Raw genomic sequence first — 12,739 nt, 5'->3', positions numbered from 1 at the left:
ACACAAATGCCCCAAATACTGAGATGACACTGGACGTTGGGAGACTAACCTGTTTTCTTTTATCGTAAATTTTTAATTTTCACCTGCACTTTACATAGCTCAAAATTAAACATAGTATCTTATATTTGGCTATTCAGACTCAATACTGTGCAAGAAGAGCCAAGTTCGATGGTCAAAGGTCCAAAATAGCACACTTCTGGAGTACCAGGGGCTGGAAAGCAGAGGCTGAGCAGTGTGTCCCTAGGTACCATGGCTCCTATCTCTGCCATATTACAGAGGGAAGATTTGTGTCAGGCTGGAAGAGTGGCTGGAGCATGCTCAGCAGTCCACACACTGCATAGTTCTAATGGCCACAAGCCTTGTAGGTTGGCACCAGTCCCAGAGGCTGAACTAACAGCTGTAGGCAGGCTGTGGAGGTGTTCTGTATCTTGTCTATGGGCTGAAGGGGAAGACTCCATTTCTCTGACAGCTCTATAGTTCCTCTGTGAAAAGCCCTTTTACTTCAGTTCTGCACAGGAGCTGAGGATTTCATCTTAAATCTCAAAGGGGAAAAAAGAATGTAAAAGAAAGGGCTTCTCTTTGGGACTTCATTCTCCCTTTCTGGAGCTTGGGAGCATATTTTACATTTTTCTAAATTTAAAAACAAAAGTATATACTGCTAGACCACTTTTTAAAGCTTAGACATTAACTCAGAATAAGGGACAATAAGTCACTGAATAAGTTCAGTGAACTTTTGTTGCTGTTGTAGGAGTCCTGCTTTACTGCTCTGCATTTCCCTAATTTCCTGAATGTTTATAATTCACATCGGAGAGCTGGAGGGGGTGTGTATTAAAATGACTGATTATTTTTTTTAAGGTCCAAATCTCAATAGCTTGCAATAAGAAACAACAGGACTTTTAAATTTTTTAAGTGAATTTAACAAATCACCGCATTAAAAAAATGCTTCTTTAAATTATGTATATAATTTTTCTAAATCTTTTGCTTACCATCTTTCCATTCTTTACAAAGACCTATTTCAAATTCTGGTACCTCTCAATCAGTGCTTAATTTGTAGCGAAAAAGGTGCCAGGACTCAAGCAATTTTTTTACATTCATAACTGACGAAACAAACCTAAAAGGTGCCGGGGCTATGAACTGCCAAGACTAGAGGTGCCGGGGCTCAGCCCTGGCAAGCCCCGCACAAATTAAGCATTGCTCTCAATTGTTGCTTCATTGGAGTTATTTTCTAAGTTTAGCTTCATTCCAAGCCTCTAAAGTACAGGATGTTTTTTTTGCCCATTGATTTTTTTAAATCGAGACATTCCTGTTCTATGACTCACACTATAAAGGGGGATAATTTCTCATTTTTTAAATCCCATGTTGTCAATGACAAAACCCACCAGTTATTTTTTATTTTTAATAAAAGTTTATAAAAATAGTTTCCTTAAGCAATGTAAGTTGCTTTTTGGACTTCAAACTCACAATAAAAAGTGCTGCATATTTCAGTGTTAGTGTTCAAGGAACCAAAGTAGATTTTGTACCCATTCCAAGGCTTCTGGTGTAGTAACAGTAGAGAGATGATGTTCAAAAATATATTTTCCTGTTTATAGCTTTCCCTCCTGTTCACATCTGGAATAATGCAGTGGAACAACAATACAACTCCCTTTTTCTTACTACTCTTCCAGTACCAGTGTCCAGCAACACTACATTTCTTAAACATTTCTTTTTTGTCCTTTTTTTTTCCTGGGAAAAAGACACTCTTAAAAATCTCCCCTTAGGCATCAACCTCAAGCAGAGTCAAGGTCTAGGAATTCTGCTAATACAGAAAAATTTCAGGCCAAGCAGCTGCACCAGAATCGAAAGAAAAACACATTTTCAAGAAACACCCCGAATTTTGGAATAAGCAACTAATCCTGCTGAATCTTAGATTTGATACAAGGTCTATCTTAAGCAGAGTGCTACAGTTTCTGAAACTATTTAAATGAAGTACAAATCTGGAGCGACATGGGTTTGTGTAGTACACAGTAACACAGGCTTCCCTGGGTAAAGTTCTTTCTTTAGCAAGACAACAATATTTTTGAAGTCCATTAACAGGCTAATTGTAAGCAGATCGTATATGCAGCCACAACAATTTTTCAAATATGTGTTCATCGGTGTGGTGCATGAGACTAAATGACCCCAGGAAAATATTCCTTTCAAAAGCTAAACCAATATTGTTCAGCAAAATATCACTGTGACTCTTTCAACCCACTTAGATGTTCTATTTCCAGTGTCACTGAACTTTCCCACAGCAGTAAGATAACAATACTATGTAAGGAAAACAGCAAAACAAAAAAATCCCTTTGGTCAGTCCCATGAATCTTCAGTACAGAAACAAACTGCAGACTACAGTTTTGCTTAGGGATATGCATATGAGCAGATCTGCCTTTCCTTGAGGACATCACTAACAACTATGAAGAATTTCTGGGTGTTTGAGGCTTTACCACTATGCATAGAATATAAATATAAAATCCAGTTTAATGAATGAGAGATCATTCGTTTTAAAAACTGGGGAAAAGTGCTCATAGTTATAAGGCTAGATGATGTCAATTTACTTCTGGGGCTGGTATCACACAGTGTGTTGCATTCTATTTACCTGTACTTCATTGCCAATTAACTCAGCAATGGCAAAACAACACACACCTTTGGAAAATGGGGTCTCAGAGCCTGAGCTCCACCTGAAGCCCAAATGTCTACACTGCAATTTTATAGCCCTGCAGCCTGAGCCCACTGACCTGGGCCAGCTGTGGCTGCGCCACAGGCCTTTTATCACAGTGTAGACCTAGAGTGACTTCTGCTCAGACTGCTAGGTTTTTAACTACCTAGTAGAAGCTATGTTTTTCAAAGCAGCAAACAAAAGTTATAAGCTACATTCTGTTTGTGTGTACCAGGATTTAGTTGTGTAAATCCTATTATACTGTTCTGAAAATTTAGCCCTTAATTACTACAGGAGTTACTCAAATACATTCTGTAAATTGTGATTACCCATAACTAGCTAGGGAAAGACTAAGATTAATCACATTAATGACTAATGCTAATCAAACGAAACCACTGTGTTTCCTCAGAGTTTAGGAGAGGCCGTAGAGTAAGTGGTTATATGCCAGGTCTGAAGGATTCTGTCAAGTACTGTGTCTAGAGTACCCAGTTCTGTTTGCTGGCATGCTGTGTGATTACAAATGTTTCTGCTGCTCAAAGGAAGCCTTGTTTGGACTGTTACTTTGGCTCTGCCCACCCCATACTTGGCTAACTCATACCTGCTCTCCTCCCAATCTCGAGGCTTCTTTGTTTCATTGGGCTTGATGCAGCGGATGTAGTGAGGTGTACATTTCATCAGGGTACCAACAAGATCATTTGCTTGTTTCTGTGAAATGAGGAACAAAACTTAGATATGAGCTGATTCAGGTAAGTTATATAGGACATTTCTTCAAAGTGTCAGTTGTCTACTGCTCCACTGACCACCACAGTATCTTTGGATAATATGCAGCAGGAGTCAGCAAGTAGCCCCACAAGCGTGGTTGTCTAGCGAGAGACTCAATTTGACCTTGTAAAAGGGCTACATGGAAATAGTCACATACATGGGGAAAAAGTCACAATTCACAAAGCGTTTCCATTAAAAATCTCAAATTGAAGGCCACCTGTCATTAGCAAGGCAGCTATCAGTTATTTTTACATTACTGGACTTTTATCTTTCTATTTCTCGCTCTTGTGTTGTATAATTCATCTTTGCTCCATCAAAAAAAGGGAACTTTTCCATCTTATTGATTTGATTTGTAAAATATACCCATTGTAATCTCTAGGCACATGTACACATTGAATGCACAAATTAATACAACCAGACTGACTTTACATCCACTGACAAAGTCCACCAACTCCCACTACAGTGAAACTCAATCCCATGCCAAGCCACCTCCTAAGAAAACGCTTTAGTAGATATACTGCCATGGTAGGATGCCCTGAGGGTGGGGAGTGAGTTGAGAGTTGATGGCTTTTAAATGAAATCACCCTATCTCCAGCCCCTGACATTTAAATCTGGGGGCTGTTATGTGAATGCTTCAGTTGCATCCGATGAAGTGAGCTGTAGCTCACGAACGCTTATGCTCTAATAAATTTGTTAGTCTCTAAGGTGCCACAAGTCCTCCTTTTCTTTTTTCAGTTGATCTCAACAGTCAAGGTGAAATATGACAAAAGGGGCAGTGTCGTTAGACTAACATTGCTTTCTAGACAAAAGTGCTAAGATCTATTTGACGTAAGTGAGAATTCAAATTATTAATAGCCTTCTTGCAGTAATAATAACAAGAAATTGCTAAATTCGGATTAGGATCCAAACTCTTCCAAATTTTTGGGACTTTGGGATCTGGGGAGCATAGGTTCAGGCCAATCTTCAAATAATATGCTAGAAATCTGAACAGTGAGGCCTGATTCGATGTCCACTGAAGTCAACAGGAGCCTTTTATTGATTACAGTGAGCACTGGATCAGGCTTTCTGGGCTGTAAAGGGACAAGTTATCTGTAGTTAATTGTAGGACACCAAGCAGCTGTTTGAAGGGGCTCATTCATTATGCGCATGCCAGTGCTGCTATCACTGCCACCAATTGCCATTTTGGAAATTCAAACTAAAGCTGGGCAAAAAAATTCACATAAAGTGAAAATATAATGTGATGGCTGAAACAAAATTACTTTACAACAAAGCCAGATTTGTAATTTTCTTCATAATCAAAATAGGAGTTTTGGACAATGAAAAACAGTGAAAACCACTTTTTTCATTAAAAACACACACCCACCCACACATACTATATATTGTATTTGGGGAGGAAAATTATATACATGTAACTGGGGGGGGAAATATATTTTCCAAATGCAATGTATAAGCATGTGTGGGTATGTACGTACAGTATTTAATGAATAAAGTGCTTTTCACTCTTTTTCACTGTCCAGAACTCCTATTTTGTTTATGAGGAAAATTACAAAGTTGGCCTGGTTGTAAAGTAATTTTGTATACAGTGTGTATGTGAAGTTCCAGGACTCCTTCCCTATTCATTCACAAAGCCCAGGAATGTTGCTAATTTGAAGTTACTCCCTTGCTTGTTAGTTGTGCAGAATCTGCTGGGATATTTTCATTTTGTTTTTTGACATTTAATGAAATACTGAAGTTGACTGAATTTTCACTTTCATTCTGAAATGGTTACAATGCGAAAACCTGTATATATTTCCCAAATGCAATATTCACCTTTAAACAAAATACTCTGGGCCTGATGCTTGGCTGGTGTAAAATGGTGTACCTCCATTGATGTCAATAGAGTTGTACCAATTTACCAGCTAAGGAATCTGGCCTGTTATCTTTGAAGTATAGGCACATTTCTTATTTTGGATACAGTGTAGCTGGGCTTGTTCTCCCTTAATAAATTTACTAAATAACCATAATAAAAGTATTTACCACTCATATAACTAATTTATTTTCCAGCACTGTGCAAATATTAAATATGAAGAGGTCACAAGGTCTAGCTCATCAATTCAGCTAAAACAGATGTCATACCAAGTAGAAAAATGTTCAGTAACTGTTTGTATAGGTACCTATGAGATGGGAAACTGACTTTTTTGGGGGTGGGGGGTCTTTCTATCAAGGCTAGGGCATCAGACCCCTCTGAGCTGATCCTGTTACTGTAAAAGGAAAGTTTTCAAGTATAAAAATACTAACTCCAAGAAAAATTGTCCCTGCCCTTTCCACCAGTTATATCCAAGAGGCATAAACTGAACATACCTTAATTTTACTGCCAGCAGTGGTTGGGCGGCCTTTCTTGTCTGCTTGGAGGTTTTCAGGAAATAGAGCCTTTATAAAAGGTCTGGAAAAGAATTAGCAAGACATGTTGGTGTATGAGGACAGAACAACCATGCATTGTGCACACTGTAGTATATCAAGGGATACATGGTAGAAACTGGTGGTTTAGTAGACTATGCATGATTATTTACAGTAATTTGCGAATGCAGCCATACCAAATCAATCTAAGATCAACATTTTCCAACAGCTTTATCTGCAGACAGTGCTTTTTCAGCAATCCCTTTCGCTGACACGTGAATTTCTGAAGGGTCACAAAATCCCAGATTCAAAGGAATATTATATGGATAGCCTTAATTTTTTTAAAAATTAATATATCAACATTATTAATTAAAATATACAACATTTAAAAATGCTACTTTTTACCTTTAACCAAGAACCTTTCTTCTATTGATTTCAAAGCACTTTATAAATCACTGGACGAGATCCTGAAGCCCTTATTCAGGGCTAGATTCTGACCATATCTAGCCTGTACACTGATCATATCTAGTCTACCTTTGGCCTGATCCCCCACTGCACCTTGCACAGTGTACAGTCATTCACATCTGTGTAAACTGGCTACAAAATGCTACCATTTTGATTTGGTCATGTTTTATACCCACTTTGCGCAGGTGTAAATGGCTACACCTGGTGCAAGGCAGTGGAGAATCAGGCCACCGGCATCTACTTGAACCAACATTCTAGTCACCAAAAGTGTTAAGTGTTAAACAAGTTTTGTCTACGTACAGCTCACTGCTCTGCATGAGTTCAATCAAGTCCATGAAAAGAACATCCCGATTCCTCTCACAGAATCCATCCATATCATAGGATACCTGGGCCAAGGTGGAAATCAAATGTTGTTTAGTAGAGACCCTGATAATTAAACAATATTTTAAAACCCCCATGATTTTTCTGTTGATCTGATTCATGGTAACCAATAAATCCCTGAATATAATTTGCCTCATGAGTTTGTCATGTAAGACTTAGCTGATGTCAGTTACATATTTAGAATATAATGAAAAAGAATATCATGCAGCTGGTTAATGAGATGCAACAGCCTGGGAATAAATTTAACATCATATAGGGAAAAACAACAACAACAACAAAAGTTCTGCATAATCAAGGTTTTCCGTAATTCAATAAGATCAATAAGTACTGCAGTGTTAAAAAAAAATCATGAACAAATAGGAGAAATACAGCAGGACTTAGTAAAAATAATAAACAGAACAACTACCTATTGATTCCAAATTTAAGAGGGACACCATCATTTGACAGCACTTTGTATGCCATCAGTTTCCGTGTTTCTCCTGTGTAATTCACTTCCTCTCTGGTTTCAGTAGGTATCTCACACTGCCACAGATAATGTCATTTGTAAAAACCACAAAAATTGGCAGACACACTTGGGGACAGATGCAAAAGTAATTTTAACTTGTTTGTTTTTTAAACTGACTAGATTTCAAGTTGACTAGGTTCCTTTATTTCACTTTTTAAAAAAAGAAGAAGAAAAAGGACTCTCTTGACGGTATCTTAGCACTGCAGTCCATAATGGAAACAGATGTTGCTGTCAGTACGAGAAAGAAATAGGAAATGAGTGTTTCTGCATGTCAAAGTTCTGCGAGTCTTAGCGTCATGTCAAGAGATATGTATGGTAGACTGATACTGAAACCCCTGCAGTAATAACCTATGCCAACCAGAATACACGAAATATTCTGCACCTCATTGTTGTCCACATGCTACTACAATAAGAAAATACTGGGTGAAATCTTGATCTCATTGAAGTCCATGGCTTCACTCAGAAGGTTACGTATGTTGTGTTCTTTTCAATTGCCTTACTGCTGATGGTTGGTTGCTGATCTTCTAGCCAGTCATACACAGTATGTCATGATCAATAGCTGGACTATATTTATTAGAAAATGACTTTAATTTAACTGTTAAGGGTCGTTGTGGTTTCCATTGGAAACACCACTTTTCAGAGGCTTATAATTCAGCTGTTTTTATTCATATTGGTCTAAATTCTGGCAACAAACTGTCAGTCACATGTCAAACTTTTTCTTCTCTTCCAAGAAATATTTTAATACTTTTTGCTTTTTCTTCACACCTTCTAGTTTTACAAACAGTTAGTCCTTAGACATGATTGCTTTTGCAATGAGGGAGGATATTCATAAGTGAAAAGTATCTATGTACATACAACTAGTTACTTTTTATAACACCTTTTCCTGTATATCCATATTTCATATTCAGTTATGATTCTAATTCTAATTCTAGTTCTCAATGAATTCTAAGGTTTCCAATGACATTCTCTTGGAAACAGAATAGGCACTGACCCAATACTTTCTGTGGTCCTTTTTTAAAATGTTCACATAAATGCTACTGACTGATACTTATATCAGTTTCTTGGTTATTTTTATTTTGTATTTTTAATAACTGATCAAATGAAACTAATGCAAAGGACCTACATTTAACCAACAAATCAAGGAAATTCAGAGCTATGGCTGCAAATCTGTTTGTAACTTACTCCTGTTGGGTGCACATTTGATATATAAAATAACACACTTTCTGAAATCCCTGCAGTATGCTGCCACAGTACAAGATCAGGGCCAGAATCTGATACTACTTCTCTTGTTAAGCAGTATGTTATTCCACAAGCAGTCCCACAGATTTCAACAGAATTTATTACAGTATAAAGGGTCTACTCAGTCTGAGTAAGGGTGGCCTAAGGGAGAAATGACAATTTGGCAGGCTTCTTCCTTGACTTCTCAATTAAAGTATGTCCTTAATCTCATTTTATTTTTTTAACCTAATCTCTCTCTGACATGCAGAAAATTTTTTGACCTTGAATGACACTGCACATCTGTAAGTATACAAATTGATAACATCTTTAACTAGTGGTTTTGTTGTAACTATTTTATCACAGATGCAAATTACTAATCTGACTCTAGGACCGCTGTCCCTAGTGTGAGATTAAACAAAAAATTTAAAAAACCCACATTCTGTAGAGAAGAAACACAGCTGAGCCCCAGATTTAACCCAGCCTATACTAGAAAAGGCCTGCCAGTGTAGCTATAAAAGTAAACCTTCCTAGTGTAGATGGACTTTATACTGGAAAAAGAGTACTTTGCCATCATAATTTGATTTTTCCCAAATGAAATAAACAGTACTAGTGAAAGCACTAGCTGCACTAGCGCTTTTGCCTATATAAAAATGTCATTAAAAAGTCCACAACCCTAACGGACATTACAATACTGGCAAAAATTTTAAGTGTAGACCTGTCCTTTGAGAACATGGGGCCAGATACTCCTCTCACCTATACCTGTGTAAAACAAGAGTAATTCCTTTGAAGTCAATGGAGTTATATCAGTGAAAAACTGATGGCAGTCAGAAGAGGGTCAGACTCACTAAATTTGATAGTTGTGCAACTGATAATTTAGTTTTAATCCAGGGTTAAAACTATTTCCCCTCTATTTGGTTACTGTGCTTTTATTTAAAAGAAATTAGACAGCATGTAAAATAATTGGGGTTTTTTCCTTCTAAAAGCTGTTTTTTTGTAGCACCTTTCCTGCATAATGGTGGATGATAAATCCCTGGTTCCAGCTGTTGAAATGTTCATGAGTCCCAATCTGCATCTGGAGTTTCTGGAGCAGCGTCTGGTCAGCTCCCTCTCCCACTGCATGCATTGTGGCACACACATCATCCAGAATGCTCATAATTCCTGGGGGATTCTGACAGGGCAGAGGTCAATGGGGAAGAAAAGAAAAGAAACATGTGATATGGTTTCAAGGTAGATAGAGTAAAACACTAGAGCAAATTCATCCCAGGTGTAATTTCCCCACAGCCAATGGAGTTATACTGGGGATTAATTTGTCCATTAGCATGAAAGCAAAGATAAGGAAGAACTGGAAGTCCTAGGATTGACTAGATAGCTCTAATGATAGGGAGAAAAGTGAATGTGCCCAGAAAATCTATTTCTTTTAGCTTAAAGCTGTCACAAATACACAATTTTCTTCCCCCACCACCAAAAGCTAACCCACATTTCAGATAAATGAGAGGCAACACTGGGAATGCTATGCATACGGTTCACCATTTCCTCTGAACCAAGACCAAAGTTTGGGACTTTGTGTGGGGGTAAACAGTAGAGCTGCTCAAACAAACCAGAATTTCTGTTCCATGGGAAATTCTGATATTTTGACGTTTATTTTCATCCCAAATCAGGATGAAAAGTGTAAATAGTAAAAGTTTTCATGGGAAAAAAAGTTCTGAAAACATTCCACCTGGAAATGTCAAAACGTTAATCTCTGCTTTTGCCTGAGCTGTGACAGTGCATCATGGCAGTTGTAGTTTTCGCTCCCTCATGTCCCATTCTCCCCTATGGGCCCACTTCCCCAACTGGGCTACATTTCCCATGATTCAGTGTGGTCTCCCTGTGACTGAGCCACTTCAGTGCGATGTGGAGTTCATGGAAAATTTAGATTTTGATTAAACTCCATTTTCCAGCAGAAAAATGGGGTAGTTTTTTTTTTCTTTTGACCAGCACTAGTATAGGGGTTCTAATTTCGGTCCATCTCTAATACATCTTACCCATATGGGATTCGGGTGTCCCACTTGCTGCACAACCCTGGGCTACTATTCACAGCGAGGCAGTCCTAACTATTAGTTTGGAGAAAACTGCTGTCTCAGTTTCATGCATCTGTATTTGTGACAAAAACTTACCACTTTATTCTCAATGAGGTCACATACTATTTTGTTGTTGAAATAATCTATGGGTGTCCACCTAATTCCTTCTTGCACATATTCTTCCTGTGAGACAGAAAGAAAGACCCAAATATTCATTCACATTGTAAGTTTAGTAGTGGATTTAGGATAGTCCACACACACATAAATTCTATACTATTCAAATGGTTGTAAAAGACCTGCCTATACCGGTGATTGGGAGCTTCTTTTTGGTGATCTTGCCAAAAGCACTGACAATAATTCCTGCTGGATAATTTCTATGGGATCGTGTACAGGATTCACGGAACTGTGTCCTAAATGAATACAGGAATTCTGAGGCAAATTCATCTCTTTGAGTCAACGGAGTTACCACAGGGATGAATCTGGCCCTTTAAATATAAATTCAATAATTTAGTGGTAATACTGGTGACCAAAACACCAGCTACAACATACCTCTCCCTTGTTCTGATCTGATATGTCTCCCAATCTCAGATTACAGTTACTTTGTGAAAAATAATACTGGGGTACAATCCAGCTCTGTATTACACAACACTGACATGGCAGAGGATAAAATCCTCCCCCTTCATCCAGTGCACCTTGTGCTGTTCAGAGGCCTCAGAGTCCTTCACTCTCCTCACCCCGACTCGAGCAGTTACTAATCAGAGCAGGATTTTCAATTAACACGTTTATCTTCAACCCGCTTTACAAACACTAACAAAACAAGTTTCACTATACCTGAGATGCAGGTGATTGTCAATATTCTCAAGGCTAATTTATAGATGGAGAAACTGAGACAGAGAGGCTAAGGACCAGATCTCCACAACAGCATGTTCAGAACTGCACATGCAAAAATGCGGACCAGCTATGCTCCCTCTTTCTGGGCACAGTTCCTGTGACTGTGAGTGCAACCAACTCTACAGCTGGTCAAAAACATGTTAAATTCAAAAAAATTTTGATAGAAAAATGTCATTAAAATATTTTTTGACCAGCCCTAGTTGTATCAATTACATACATAAATGTCCAGCTAGATACTTAACTAGTCATTTGTGTGCACTTTTGTGGAAGTGCGATTGTGTATGTACACTTCTGAAAATACTGGCCCAAGAACACTTAGCTGCTGATTCTGGAGTCCTTGGGTGCCAGGTTTATACTTGCACTACTAGACCATACCTCTCTGGGCATATTGCATGTTATCATTGTTTTCCAATGTAGAATTTGATGTTCATGTAAGGAGAAACTTGGCAAAGACATTCCAGGGCAGAGAAAGGGACATGCTTTTAAAAGGGCAGAGAAGTGAGGAAATGGGTAGCATAAAAATAAATGTACAGCCAAGTTAACTGAATTCTCTATTTCATTAAAAAATAGAGACAAATGGGTGAGACAAACTGTTTTTGCATTTAACTTTTAGTGCCATTTTCCACAAAAATGGAGGGATGGAACCAAGCTGCAGTTTTCCACTTCTGTCAGTGAGTCAGATCACACAGCGCGTGTGGTCAGAAAGTCATATGACTGCATAAATACACGGTGCAAGAGACTCACCTTTGTATCACTGTATTGGAAGACAAATGTGTCTGCAACTGATGCTATTTACATTTTCAAGGTTAGTTAACTGCCATGATTTTTTTTGGCCTTGCTTTACGAAAAGGCAAATTTTGTTGTCACTGGCTGAAACCTCAGTCCAGCACCAAACAAAAGGGTGACAGCTAACTCTGTGAATTTTTAACTCAGAGATTATCAATGTGTAGTTACCTGTTCTGCCTTCAGTGTCAGTTCAATAAAAATCTGCTGCAGTTTTTCATTAACAAAGTTGATGCAGAACTGTTCAAAACCATTTTTCTATAATGAAACAGAAAAAAAATTAACAATGTTAGCCTCATGCTCTACACTCAACAGCTTTTGATTTGGTTTATAATAAGCAATTTTTGGAGAGGTTTTAATGAACATTTTCAATGATGGGCTGGAAGCTGATTTTACAGTTATTCCATGTATTGTCACCACCTCAGTGTAAAGGTCAGTGACCGAGATTCTCTGAAGCTGTTTTCAGTACTTCATTTTTATTACATGACTTATTACCACTGGGCACTGTAGTTCATATGAATGCCCAGGAAGATGACATTTTCCTTTCTTTCTTTTGAACAGAGTTTTAAAAAAAAAATCCTTCTCTCCCCATTATGTCAATTCAGATCCTGAATTTTGCACTCT

The 12,739-nt window shown here is 38.0% G+C and overlaps 1 protein-coding gene across 2 annotated transcripts in view; it reads right to left on the bottom strand.

Annotated features, from left to right (window-relative positions):
• Window positions 1–12,739, bottom strand: part of MYO1E (myosin IE) — a 146,596-nt gene that overhangs the window by 45,766 nt on the left and 88,091 nt on the right. For both annotated transcript variants that reach the window (XM_037910559.2, XM_037910560.2), the window contains exons 12-17: window positions 12,287–12,373; window positions 10,538–10,624; window positions 9,382–9,549; window positions 6,578–6,663; window positions 5,777–5,858; window positions 3,273–3,379 (exon numbers count right to left, since the gene is read on the bottom strand). In XM_037910559.2, coding sequence (XP_037766487.1) covers window positions 3,273–3,379; window positions 5,777–5,858; window positions 6,578–6,663; window positions 9,382–9,549; window positions 10,538–10,624; window positions 12,287–12,373 — 617 coding nt within the window. The remainder of the gene's footprint in view (window positions 1–3,272; window positions 3,380–5,776; window positions 5,859–6,577; window positions 6,664–9,381; window positions 9,550–10,537; window positions 10,625–12,286; window positions 12,374–12,739) is intronic.

The sequence above is a fragment of the Chelonia mydas genome, chromosome 10 (assembly GCF_015237465.2).
Source record: "Chelonia mydas isolate rCheMyd1 chromosome 10, rCheMyd1.pri.v2, whole genome shotgun sequence".
Taxonomy (NCBI): Eukaryota; Metazoa; Chordata; order Testudines; family Cheloniidae; genus Chelonia; species Chelonia mydas.
This window is presented reverse-complemented; position numbering and strand designations above follow the sequence as displayed.